Source organism: Chelonia mydas, chromosome 14 (genome assembly GCF_015237465.2).
Source record: "Chelonia mydas isolate rCheMyd1 chromosome 14, rCheMyd1.pri.v2, whole genome shotgun sequence".
In the NCBI taxonomy this organism is placed as follows: Eukaryota; Metazoa; Chordata; order Testudines; family Cheloniidae; genus Chelonia; species Chelonia mydas.
Genome location: NC_051254.2, coordinates 16141822 through 16155821, shown reverse-complemented (window position 1 = coordinate 16155821; position 14000 = coordinate 16141822). Strand labels below are relative to the sequence as shown.

Below are 14000 nucleotides of genomic sequence, written 5' to 3'. Positions count from 1 at the left end.
TTAGAGAAGCTAGCGTTTTACTTGCAAACTGAGCAGATTGATCTGGAGCCACTGAGAAGCAATAGCTGGAGGCCCCAGCGATGCTCTTCTTACCAAGTCACTGGTCTGCGTTGAACCCCACCTTGAAATGACGTTTCAATGCAGGATGGTAGATAAACGACCACCGAGCCAATCTTTCCCTGGGCCAATGCCAGCCAGCTCATTCCCAGGGGTTTTCACTCTGTTTTCTGTAAAAAGCAAGACCTCTGTCCCCAAGTCAGACATTAACCACCGACACCAACGCCAATTCTGTCTTTGCACTTCCTTCCTAGCATGAGGAGGTGGATATCCTGGGCCTGGATGGACACATCTACAAAGGGCGGATGGACACTCGGCTCCCATCAATTTCAGTCAAGGAAGGTAAGTCTCGGATGCCTGGTTTGTTTTCTTTGGGGAGCCTTTGTTCACGTCCTGCCTGTTGTTGATGGAATGCAACTGTTTCTTTATCATGCTGGCTAGAGCCGGAGGAATGTGGGATTGAGAGCAGAGAAGGGTGTTCCCTCTTTTGTCCATTCCTCCAGAATGGATCTGCTGTCCACGTAGCACCCTGAAAAGGGCCACTGTATGATGGGAGGCCTTTGTCTGTCTATATTAGGTAATTATATTGGCCCCCAGCACCTTGGTATCCGAGCAGCTCACAATCTTTAATGTATTTCTGTCCTCAACCAGGCTATGAGGCAGGGCTGTGCTGTTATCCCCATTGTACAGAGGGGAACTCAGGCACACAGAGTGACTTGCCCAAGGTCACACAGGAAGTCTGTGGCGGGGTTTGTCCCAAGTCCCAGGCTAGCACCCGAACCACAGGATCGTCCTTCATCTTGATTCCTTGGGTGGAATCTGCTGCTCACATGATCTCCGGCCCTCTCCTCAAACCCTGTAAATCCAGTATCCTTAAAACAACAGCTTGGGAAGTGGGAGGTATGATCTCCCTTGGAGCCTGCTTCAGCACTCTGCTGGTCTCTGACCTAACCGTTGGGTAGTTCCCATCCTGGGTCCAATGGGGGCGTGGAAGCTGTACCCGGTGCCCTTTGTCTAGAGTGCAAGGTAGCTCTGTGCCTGCTAACTGGTAGGCAGTAGGGATTGTCACGGGGGATACAGGGGAGACTCAGTCCCCACCAATGTTCTGGGATACCCCATTGAAGAGGGCAAGAGTGGCTGCCTAGGGAGCACCGCTGAGTACCCAGAATGCTTTGCCATGGTGCATTAACCCTTCCTGTTCCTCTAGCCCATGACTGAAATGTTGCCCCCTCCACACAAACACAGTGCACCAAGACTAGAGGCAAGATGTGAAGAATGTGCCCCTACTGCCCCCTGTTGGCTGCCCTGGGAATTGCTCCCAAATTCTTCAGAGATCGGCCAAACTTCAGCCTATGCAAGAATGCGTAGGGCAGTGGAGTCCTGCCACTGAGTAAGGGGGAGCAGCCAATGGGACAGCGGGAGGGGAGGGGTCAGAGAGCAGCCAATGGGGCTCATGGGGTACTGGGGATCCCCCCCAGTAGCCAAGGCACCGCACCAGAGCATGCGACTGAGCCAATCAAAAATAGGAGATAACTGGGTCAACAGTCAAGCGTTCCCCGTCTGGCATTTGTGTGCATCATTCCTCTCTTGGAATCACTGTCAGGTGACAGCAGCAGCTTGAATGAACTTGTCCTTCCCTTTCAGTCCTGGTAGCTCATCTGTTCTCCTGCAGACTTTGCCAGTTACATAACAACGTGCCCAAGGTGGGTGGCGGTTTTGGCAGGGCAGAGCAGTGTGTGCGTGTTCAGATCTGCATGCTAATCCCCAGGAATAAGGAGAGTACCCAAGGGGCTCAGCAAACGCATCAGGTCAAACCTTTCCCCAAGGAAATGAAGGGGCAAGAACTCTGGGGTCTTTTCCTGTTTCTGCTACAAGCTGGGGAAATTGCATGCTCGCTGCCTCAGTTTCCTCATTTGTAAAATGGGGATAATAAAGCTTCCTAGTGGGGTGGAGGCCGGGGGATTGTCTGAGGCTTGGCTCATTAATGTATGTGAAGAGCTTTGAGATCCTGGGTTAGAGGACACTGTAACAGCGCCAGGCAGTATTGCAGCACTGATTCCATGTGAGCAGGGGATGCAGCCCCCTCTCAGCTAGCTGCTCCCTAGCACTGAGTGCTGGTAAACTCCCCACGAGGCATTGTGTTACTTCTCCTGTACGCTTTTCTGCAAGGTGCACTGTACTTGGTGAAATACACTGTGATCTGCTATTTTCCACTCATCCCAGCTTTCTGTTCTTTGGGTGGCTTCTCGCTGTGTGGTCCCATGCAATGGGGTCCCACAGAGACTCCACCATGAAAGGTCCTTGGACAGTAGATTCTCAGGTCACTGACTTGAATGGAGTTCCACCAGGTCTAGGAGTTTCCATCAGGGATGTATGTAGCCCAGAATGTCTAAAGCTAACACCCATCTCAGATCTGCGCAGCTCTCTCATGGGCAATCCTCTGCGGTAGCTGAGCCACCATTACCTTGTGGCTCCAGGAACTGTTGAAACCCTCCACTTACACATATGCTTCCCATCAGGTCCTTTGAAGACCAAACCCAAGCTCTCCCGGTCTTCATCACAACGGCAGTCGACCCTGATGGACAGAGCTGGCCTCCCAGCACGCCCACAGAGCGCCAAACTGTCTTCCCCCAGCAATTCAGGTACCTCACTTGGGTTTAGATGGGAGCTGGAGCCCCCTGAGAATTTACTCTCTGATGAGCATGTGCTACTGAGAGGCTCCTAGTGGAATCCCCTGTCTCGTTCCCTCTGTTCCTAGCAGAGACTCCCCCCACCTGGAGCTGGGGTAGGTTATGCCAGGCTCTGTGTAGGCGCTGTGATGAGGAGGGTTCAAGGAGGCTTCTCTCCCGTGCCCCCAAGGGACAAGACACACCAGTCTGCCTCTGGAGTCCCCACTAACCACGGTTAGCTTTGGAGTATTTGTGCCCAGCTGCTGCAGAGGCAGCCAGCAGAGGGGGCACGAGGTAAAGAACAAATCCACTTCCCATCACAGGGCTGAGGCTGTTTGCCAGAACATCAGCGATGACAAAAGCTAACCAGGAAATAAAAACACCCCTGGGACACCAACAGGCTCTGTAAACAAATAGGGGGTGCGGAGGGAGGGGGGGAGAGAATCACTGGGGCCCTTGCTCCCACCGTGGGGAAAACCCACGGAGGGACAAGGAACAGTCACATGCGAAGCTTCCCCCCTGCCGTTCCATCAGGCAAGTGGCTGGGTTGCCCAGCCCCATGCAGGTGTTTCAGCCCACCCACCTGAGATCTGCAGGTGGGAACCTCCCCAGTGCCCTGCGCTGCTCCTCATCCTCCCGAGTCCCCACAGGCAGTTGCTCCAACACCCCACCCTGTGGGGATGCTTGCTGCGTAGAAGGGGAGACGCTGCTGGTTCAATCCACTCCGACTGGAGGGAAAGCTGCTCTCTGGTCCATCCACCCTGAAAAGGGCCACACATGGAAGCTAGAGAGATGGGCCGTGGGGGAATGCAGCAGCGCTCCCCACCCCAGATGCAGGGCCTTTCCTGCCGACCCCTCAGTGCCACATGGCCAAGGGCAACCTGCAGCCCAAAGCAAGAAGGAAAGACGTGTTCTTGATTCCAAGCTTCTTACTGGTGCTGTGGACCAACATTGCAGACTCTTCTAAACTAGCATTCAGTGGCGTCCTTTATAAAAACGCCCTGATGATGGATGGATTTGGGGTCTCTTGGCAGTCCCTGTGTCAGCCCATCCATCTGTTCATTTTGGTAAGGGTGAGCTGCGTGATGCTGCAGAGTGCATGTGATCTGAGCCGTGATTTAAAACACAATCGGCTAGGACAACTGTAATAGAATCTGGACTGAGTGAAGAGCTTGCGGGGAAAACACAGAACCTCTCAGCACAGCTGACAGCAATATTCCCCTCCCACCATTAAAACAGAGACACATAGCATTTGACAATGTACATGCCTTCAGCAGGAAGAGCACGTGTTTAGCTTGGTAGAATTGGGTATGGAAAGAAAGAAGGCAAAAAAGTTTGATTGGACAAATGGATTGAAAGCAGCAAGGATGGAGGAAAAGATTCATCAATAGATATGTGAAATAACAGATTGCATTGGGGTGAACTTCACTCAGAGGGACAAATTCTCTGCTTCACTGAAGCCCCACACTTAATTTGCACTTCAGCGGGGTCTCAATAAACAAACATGGAGTGGATGTCAAGAGCAGGCTTAGGATGTGATGGAAAGTAAGGGAGATGGATGGATTTGTAGAAGAGCATGTCGATGAATGGGTGGACAGAAGCATAATGACTGATAGTTGAAGGATAGAAGCAAGGTAGGCAAATGGAGGGTGGCTGGATGTAAGAATGGATGAAAAAGCGGCGGGATGGGAAAGGATCAGGAAGTGGGGGACGGGGAAAGCAGGCTGGATGGGTGATGAGTGCAGAAACAGAGACATGGCCCAGGATGCACGGAGAATCAGATAGCTGGATAATCCGTCAGTTAAATCGTCTGCAATGTTTCCCTGTAGGTACAGCTAGGTCGCTAAAGGACAGGCCCGTGTCATCAGAGGGTCGACTGTCCCGGGTGGACCTGACCCATCTATCAACCTCAACATCTCCCCCTGGGGAGGCAAGAGAGGATTCTCCCATGCAGGAGAAAGAAACGCTAGAGCTTCACCTGGACCTTTCCATGCGCCGGCGATCGGCTGAGCAGTTACAGTGACTGCAATGGCAGGAAAGCAGCGCTCGCTGACGGAAGCCAGGCAATAAAGAGTGAGCAGAACAGAGAGGAGGCTGTGTACATGTGTCGCGGCGATAGGAACAGGGAGCTTTTTGTGCGGTGCCTGCGGCAAACAGGACCCAGGGCTGTTCCACGCAGCAGCACTGTTAAAAGGAGGAGGTGGGCAGCACGTTCATTCATGAAAATGGTTCATCCCTGGCCTTTGCAAATCCTCCCCTCGCTGCTGCTAGCTTTGCCTGAGTAGATTTTGCAAATACCAGATCTTCTGCATAAGCCAGTTTGACACCGGCTCATTTCAGCCCCAGGGATCTTGTACTGTCCTTTGTATCACAGAGCCCGACGCACCTCATGTGCATGAAGGGGGATCTTTGAAACCGGACTATGGTTGACTTGTTTGAGTGAAAAGCACCAGGGCAGAATGCAGCCCAAAGTTCTCCCCCCACGGCCAACTGTCCTCCTCGGTGGAGAGCTGTGGCTCGACACGGGGCCCTAAGTAGCTGCTTGGAATGCTGCATGCTGGGATCTGTAGTCTTCATAAGCTGCACCTTAGTACTGAAGAGGAGGGTAGGCTACAGTCTGCTCTATTCTGTACACCTGGGCGGTGGCCCTTGGGGAGCCCCCTAGCAAACAACTAGTGCGGCCCTCATGCGGGAAAAGCCTGAACTCCGTATCAAGTAAGGACTGGTCCCTCTAGAAGTCAAATCAGGGTTTGTGGGGCAGGCAGGGAGGGGATTGTGCACCAGGGTAGCTGCCTCCGCTCTGCCCTTTCCCAACCCCTTCCCACCGTGCTTGATCCAGCATGGGCTTCTTGCAGCTGTGCTCAGACTGGAATTGGCAAGAGAGGTTTCTAAGCAAGGGGCTATGTGCTTTGTCTTTCCTACAGCAGGGCAGTGCCTGTGCTCCAGGAGTCATTAGAAAAGAATCTGGTGCTCTGTCGTTTCCTCATCCAGTGCACACAAAGGCCTCTCTGATCAGAACTGCTCTTTCCCCCGCACAGGTCTTTGCTTCCCGGAACGCCTGGCCCTCGGATTGGGGGACAAGATGAAGGGCGCCCGCCCCAGCTAATGTAATCTAAACTTCCCAGCCCTTTGTTTTCTTTTGTCGGTGAGGAGGAAGGGAGGGAGGAAGGTGATAGTGCTGAGTGATTTGAGGAGGACGGGTGGCCAGTGGAAAAGGCAGAAGACTGAATGTCAAAGCCAGGTTCAATTCTTCGCTCTGCCACTGACTCACTGTGTGACCTTGGGTGGACCCCTCCGCTCCTGTACGCCTTCATTTCCACCATCTGTAAAAGTCCCTGTTGTGAGGTCTACTTCATCCATGCATGAAGCCCCTTGAGATCCCTTGATCTGTGGAGCTGTACAAATGCAAGGGAATACTATGAAGGGTTACAAATAATTCCAAAGCCGGGGAGACAGATGTCTAGAAAACAGACAAGAAAACCCCACCTTTTAATCCTCCTGGCTTGCATCTAGGTTCTTGCACTATTGTCCCCATTCCTTGATTCAGTCTCATGCACTTTTTGCCTGCTGCATTTAACCTAGCTGCCTGCTTTTCATTTTCATCCTCTCCATGGCTCTGGTGCTGGTTTGATCCTCATTTGGAGCTAGCGTTGTGAGAGAGAGAGGACTCTTATTCCACTTGCTTTAATGCTGCCTTAGAGTGCCTTGGACTGCCCTAGCACAACAAGACAAACCAAAGTCCAGACGGCAGGTAGCATTTCGTAGTCAAGGAAGGGCTGAGCAGTAAAGATGCCACGATGCAGCTTGATTTCAATTCTCTGCTCACTCATACCTTTTGTGTGTCTGGCAAAGCCACAAGGCTTTCACTGGGGTAAGGGACAGCAGGTTTCAGCAGGCTGTGTTTAGAGAACTGTCAGTGTAACCAATACTAGACAGGTCACATGGCACAATTATTGTGTAAGTCCTCCTAACTGGGTTAGTAATTACATAGGCTTTGATTAATGCCCCGTAGCTACTTCCTTGCATGCTCCCAACATTGTTTTGTCGTTACACTTGGCCGATGGCATCTGTGGTGTGATGTAGATATCAGAAATCATCACACGCGTGCAATGTAACATGACCCATTGCCTGCCACCAACCCTGCAAATAACCAAGACACGCTCCCAGTGAATACATGGCACATGCTCTAATGCCACTTGCCCTGTTACTCAATGGCCATCCCCTGGCACTTGTCTTATGAACATCCTGCCACTACCTCTTCTGTCATAGTTGTTAACCTGTAAATATCCTGCTGCTGCAGTGTTTGCCCCTGTGATGACGGTGGACGCTTCCCACGAGGAGGGACAGTTCAGGACCATTGTCCCTGCATTCTGAAAGCTCCTGCCAGTGCACAACGAAAGCAACAATGTTTCTGTGAGGGGAAAACTTGAATGAAGTTTATCGTATGGGCTGGCTCCAGCTCCCATTACAGTCAATGGCAAAACCCCCTTTGACTTGGATGGGAACCAGGCTGGGCGCTGAATGATTTAATGTGAAGGATGTGACGGTGTGGAGCGGAGACCAGCTGGGAGAGGAGGGACCAGCAAGAGGGCCTTCGCAGGGGAAGATTCACCCCTGTGCAGAGGGCCTGGACACAGCCTATGCACCTCTCACAGGTAGGTCCCGTGGGAGCTCTATTTTGAGGGTATCTGTGGGGCTCAAGTGGTGCCTAGGCCCGGGTCTCTCATGCCAAGTGGATTAAACTTGGGCAAGTTTTGGCCCCACATGTGCGACACGCCCACTGCATGTGAACACGGTATGTGACGTGCTTGGTGTAGGTCTCCAGTGTGTGGTAGTACAGTGTAACATGCTGTCTGTTCTGTGTGGTTGACCCAGAGCCATGCCAGGGTTGAATCTGTCCATAGTGGGCCGAGTTTTTGCCTTTCATTAATACCCCATGCTGGACACCTGCTGGGCATGCTGGCAGCACATGGACGCTGCCTGGCGGCTGGCGACAAGCATATGCCATGCACTGTAGGCAGGCGGCACACGTGTGCTGCACTCACGAGCCGTATACTGCACGCCGGCCACACGTGCTGCATGGTGGGTGGCTACAAATGCTGCACGCTGCACTTACAGGCCATGGACTGCCCAAGGCCTGCTGGCAGCACCGGTGCGGCTGGCTCTACGTGCTGCATGCTGGTTTCCTGCAGTCACATGGAGATGACAGCATCCTGCACGGTCCTGACATTTAAAGTTAAATTAACCATAGAGAATGATACACCCCTCAGTCCTGTGTTCTCTGTGTATACCCCCCACCCCCCATGCCGAGGCCCGGTAACAACAGGGTGTTCCACAGGGAATGTTGGAGGAGGAATTCTTTACGGCCTCTTCTGCTCCAGCACCCTGGTGGATCTCTGGAGAGCAGGGGCCACCCTCACCGTCCTCCCTTGGCCTGCTCCTGCCCCTGTCCCCAGGCCTCACTGTGATGCTGTCTTCGCAAGCTCCCCAAGCCCTGTCTCTCCCCTCCGCTGCATCAGGGGCTCTCCGTGCCTGCTGCGGAAGGGGCAGGATGTACTCTGGAGAGAATGCCAGTGCTAGCTCCGTGGAGTCCCAGCTGGTGCCATGGCTGCCTACTGCACGTCCTGCACAGGCTGCGCTTGCCGATGTGGGCGAGAGAGTCCGAGAGCAGATCCGCAACACAGCTGTGACGGGCAGCTGGGATCCGACAGCACCAGTTTGGCCCAAGCTTGAAAAGCGGCAAACACCTCGCTGCATCCCAGGTGCGGGAACCCACCTGCTGTGCTGCCCCTCCCCACTGACTGTAGAGCCACTGAACTTGGGCTCTGGCCTTTGGAAACCAGCGACTTTGGATGTACTGAAGCAGGCTATTAAAATATTCTCTCCCACCTCCGTTGTATCGTTCCCCAGGACGAGGGAGAACCTTTTGAAACAGACCAGTTTTAAGCAATGTTTGCCTGACCCGCCTTTCCCGGGCTTGTCAAAGGAATGATCGTGACTTCTTAGACATTATTAACCACATCAGAAGAGGTGGGTTTATTTACTTAAATAGCATTGTATGGGCCCTAACTAGTCATTGCCGTGAGCTGTGCCTGCTTCTGCCAATGGGAAATTGCTCCTCATATGTTTGTTCAAAACAACTTAGGATTGTTTTATTGTCCTTGGAGTGAAGGGGGAGGATGTGAACACTTCTGATGTGATGTGCTGCTCAAGCGGGTGTGTTCTAATATACTCGGATCTGTACAGCTCCCTCGTTAATTCACTCATTCACACTTCACGATGCAAATTTCCCATCTGAAAGAGAATGCAACATGTACAGGCTGCACTCACGGTTTCCACTATGCGCTTCTTGTCTTGGCTGCTTCCAGTGATGGGATTAAGCATTTTAGCCAATGTGAGAGTAGTCGCTTAGCGCTTGTCTACACTACGGATGCTAGAGTGGCAAAGCGTCATAGTGTAGACACTTGCTTCATCAACAGAAGGGGTTTTTCCATCTGCAGTTAACCCACCCCCACCAACAGGCACTAGGTTGGTCGATGCTATGACGGGTTGTGTCACAGAAATCCCCTTGGGACAGCCACCTGATGTGCTGAGACTACCTCTGAGCCTATTTTCCCTGCCAGCTTGGGACTTCAGTATCCTGTCTTGTTGAGCCAGACACGCTAGCCTGCTGCAAACACAGACCCAGGTCTGAACCACGTCCCCAAAAGCTGCAGGCTTAACTGAAAACAGCTTAAGAAGTGCTTCTGTCTCCAGCACCTAGATACCCAGTTCCCAATGGGGTCCAAACCCCAAATAAATCCATTTTACCCTGTACAAAGCTTATACAGGGTAAACTCATAGATTACCCTCTATAACACTGATAGAGAGAGATGCACAGTTGTTTGCTCCCCCAAGTATTAATACTTGCTCTGGGTTAATTAATAAGCAAAACGGGATTTTATTAAATATAAAAAGTAGGGTTTAAGTGGTTCCAAGTAATAACAGACAGAACAAAGTAAATTACCAAGCAAAATAAAACAAAAACATGCAAGTCTATGCCTAATACAGTAGGAAACTAAATGCAGGTAAATCTTACCCTCAGACATATTCCAATAAGCTTCTTTCACAGACTAGATGCCTTTCTAGTCTGGGCCCAATCCTTTCCCCTGGTACAGTCCTTGTTCAAGCTCAGGTGGTAGCCAGGGGATTTCTCATGACTGCAGCCCCCTTTGTTGTGTTCCACCCCCTTATATAGCTTTGGCACAAGGCGAGAATCTTTTGTCTCTTTGGGTCCAGACCCCTCCTTCTAAATGGAAAAGCACCAGGTTTAAGATGGATTTCCAGTACCACGTGACATGGTCACATGTCTTGTGAGACCCCAAGCCTTCATTCTTCCCAGCCTGACTCACAGGAAGGCTTGCAAGTAAACAGAGCCATCTACAGTCAGTTGTCCTAGTTGATGGAAACCATCAAGATTCTAAACCACCATTAATGGCCCACACTTTGCATAACTACCATAGGACCTCAGAGTTATATTCTATATTCCTAGTTTCAGATACAAGAATGATACATTCATACAAATACGATGAATGCACTCAGTAGATAAGCTTTGTAATGATAACTTACAAGAGACCTTTTGCATGAAGCATATTCCAGTTACATTATATTCACACTTATCAGCATATTTTCATAAAATCCTATGGAGTGCAACGTCACAGATGCAACCAGCAGTGTCTCTACTGTGGCTCAGGTCGGCTGAACTGCATCTTTCAGGGTGTGAATTTTTCACACCCGTGAGCAAAGTAGCTAGGTTGACCTAAGTTTTTGGTGTAGACCAGGTTGGGTGACCAGATAGCAAGTGTGAAAAATCGGGACGGGGGTGAGGGGTAATAGGAAACAATATAAAAATAAGCCCCAAATATTGGGATTGCCCCTATAAAAGCAGGACATCTGGTCACCCTAAGACCAGGCCGTAGACTGTCTGTCAGTCTCTGGGATTTGCAAGCAGACAGGCAATAGTTACTTCTCCAGAGATCTGTAGCCAGAGATACACAGGCCCTAATGCTGGTCCCTTTGAAATCAGGAAGCTGGGCAAAAATGTTAAATGAAACCTAAAACTAGGTGCCATTTGCCTGGTTTCTTGTTTCGTTACAGAGCCAAAGCTGGGACCAGATACCCACAAACCTTCACTGGAGTGTCCTAAAGCTAGTTAAACTGGGCAGAGTGCTCAGTGAGGCCAGGCCTTGATGCTTCTGGTGGTGGGGCACTGCCCCCAAGAAAGAAAATGCCGTCAACTTGAAATAAATGTACCGCCATCTCAACTCTGTGTGCTACGTACAGTGGTAAAGCTCCTCCACCGGAAGCATCAATGGAAATCAACTGCTTCAGGAACCCAGGCTGCAGCCTGCACATGTGTAATTTCCAGTAGGAGGTGCTGAAACAGCAGGAGACGATCGCTGCCTGTCCTCACAGCTTTGCTAATGCTGTCTGAACTGCTGGAAGTTACTGAGCACGTGGTTGGCTATTGGGAGCTGCCGGGCAATAGGTCTAGAGCAAAGCTCGTTTCACGCTGTTTCAGCCCAAATCCAGGCAAAAGATGAGGGTTTCAGCTGAGTTTTTGGGGGAGTTGTTGGGCCCTACTTCGCAGCATGCGGGGGAGGAGGAGAATTTGTTTTACAGAAACTGTAAACTTTTGGTAGCTTCTCCCTGAGAAGATGAATTGTTCTGAAGTTTATCACTTATCCTAAAGGCTGGTGAAATTCTGATCTGTCAACCCTTTCTTTCGACTTTGCCTCTTACAAAACAGCCCATGCTGCTTCCCTCCCCCCCACCCCACCCCACACACGCACAGCTGAAAGCCAAAGCTTTGCTAGGTTGGAACGGAAGATGGGGCTTATCTTTCTTTGCTTTTAACCAAGAATCCTGGGTTGTGGCAGCTAATGCAACAGTAACTATCAGCCCAAAGAGTCAGCAGCCTTGTTGCAACATGGTTTCCTGTCTTTAGAAAAAGAAACTAACCCCCTACTCTGTTCTGGGGAGGGCATGAGGTTGGATTTCTTGTTTCCCTTGCTGTTGCTATCACTTTGCATATCCTCCCTCTCACCCTCATTTGCCTTTCCAAGCTCCCTTTGCCGCAAATTGCCAACCGACGCCTCCCTGCTTCATTTCAAAAGAGCTCTGGAGTGTGCTGAGGCTATTGCACCACTCAAGCTGGGAACACCCTGTTACCTTTGGAAAGGCATCCACAGGGCAACCACTGGCACGATGAGTAACACAATGGGGGGATGTGGCTTTTGCCACCCTCTTTAGGTGAAGATTCAGCACCAGAATGGAGATAGGCAGTGGCAAAATGCTTCCCCTCTTCAATGGCTGCAACATGCTGTCTGCAGATGGGACATCAAACCCAGCTTGGCCCATCTGGGACCCATTCTGCTTTCCCTAAGAAGAGGGCTGATAACCCCAGTGTCCTGGTCAAACGGAAATTGGGGTGATTACATTCTATCACCCTAAATTCCCCCCCCCCCCACAGCTTCAGCGAACAGAAATAGGGTTCTTGGTACTTTTTGCTCTGAACCACCATGAACCTGCAGCTGCCTTCCACCCTAGAGGTGGCTGCATTTCAGTGGTGGGCTGGAGTGTGTGGGGGTGTGTGAGAGAGAGAGAGAACTGCGTCGAGACATGCACATCCTAGAAGGGCCTAAGGTGCAAAGTTTAGTGGAATGTAGTGCCAACCTCCTCCAACATTTAGGGATAACGACAATAGGTCAAGAGGCTCAGGTAGACCCACTCCCTCTGACATCTTCCCCCTCCACCTCGTTGTGAACTCAGTTGGCGGGGACTGCCTGTTACTTGGCTCTACAGCTAGCCCTGATCCTTCGCTGGGGCTCCTGCATCAATCTACTGAGCCTGGTCCAGTCCCATTGTTCCACAGTCTGTGTCTCCATGGGATTGACATCAGGAGAAGGGATCGGAGGAAAACCACCTCCGAGCAGGACTCTGGTTGCTCCCCACCCTGTCTCGCACTGTGCTAATCCTGGCCAACCCAGAGGAGTTCTGAGTGCAAACCTGGCAGCACCAAGGCTTAAGTCAGGCTCCTCAGACTTTCTTGTCAACTGCTGGAAATGGCCCACCTTGATTATTACTACAAAAGGTCCCCCCCCGTCCGTCCCCCCCCGCTCTCCTGCTGGTAATAGCTCACCTTAAGTGATCACTCTGGTTACAGTGTGTATGGTAACACCCATTGTTTCATGTTCTCTACGTATATAAATCTCCCCACTGTATTTTCCACTGAATGCCTCCGATGAAGTGAGCTGTAGCTCACGAAAGCTTATGCTCAAATAAATTGGTTAGTCTCTAAGGTGCCACAAGTCCTCCTTTTCTTTTTGCGGATACAGACTAACAGGGCTGCTCTCTGAATCCCCTCCCACTGCTGCTGCAGAACCGCATGAGACAGAGTCTGTTCCCAGCCCCAAGGCGCTGACTCGCTGCTGGTTGAAAGGTGATAAGAGGAGCTTAGTGCAGGCCGTTTACAGGAACAATCTGTTGACTGGCAATAGGGCTCCTCGTCCTCCCACGACAAAGCTTCCAGAAATGTGCTCGGTGCTAGTCGTTGCCACAGGAATGGGTGTGTGTGTTTGGGTACGTAGGCGGGGGGTGCGTGGGAAAGTAAGGAGTGGGGGGTGTCATGCCAGTGGGGTAGATGTCGGGTGTTCAGGGGCATGTCATGGAGTAGGGTGTATGGATGTTGTGAGTGTGAATGAGCAGAGGTGAGCATGGGCATAGACCACTGCGCACTTGGGGGGCTTCAGCCCCCCTCACCCTGCAGGGACTGCATTCGTCAACGAAACCCCGAGATTGGAAGAGAAGCTCGTTTAGCTCACTTGAGTAAAAGTGGACACATTTAGGCGTGGGCCAAAGCTACTCGCTAAGGGACTACTCAAGAGCTAGTGTTTTTTAACTCCTAGGCCCCTTTCCCACTTCAGAGTGGTCCGTGCCCCTGTAGTGTCTATGGCTGCGGGTGTTTGGGTGAGTATGGGGGACAAGCAGGGGTAGTGTGAGAGGATGGGGGTGGAGACCCTGGGTACGGGGGAGCAGGGGTTAGCGTGTGTGTGTACAGTGGGATGCGTGTGTAAGTGCCAGGGGATTTTACTGGGCTGGGGAAAAGAGTGCAGAAGGGCTCAGGCTGCCGAGGCTGACATGGGGGCATAGCTCCACCTCTACAGCGCTCGGGAATGGAGCTGGTCCTGCCTGAGCCCAGCGGGAAGCACCGAGCGGATACTGACAGGGTTACTC

General features: G+C 51.5%; 1 protein-coding gene across 2 annotated transcripts in view; it reads left to right on the top strand.

Moving 5' to 3' along the window:
• The window catches only part of QRICH2 (glutamine rich 2), a 43031-nt gene extending 29973 nt beyond the window's left edge, over positions 1 to 13058 (top strand). For both annotated transcript variants that reach the window (XM_043527652.1, XM_037914263.2), the window contains 3 exons: positions 312 to 399; positions 2577 to 2699; positions 4556 to 13058. In XM_043527652.1, the coding sequence (XP_043383587.1) occupies positions 312 to 399; positions 2577 to 2699; positions 4556 to 4749 (405 nt within the window). In that variant the 3' untranslated portion in view covers positions 4750 to 13058. The remainder of the gene's footprint in view (positions 1 to 311; positions 400 to 2576; positions 2700 to 4555) is intronic.
• Positions 13059 to 14000: the final 942 nt, after the last annotated feature.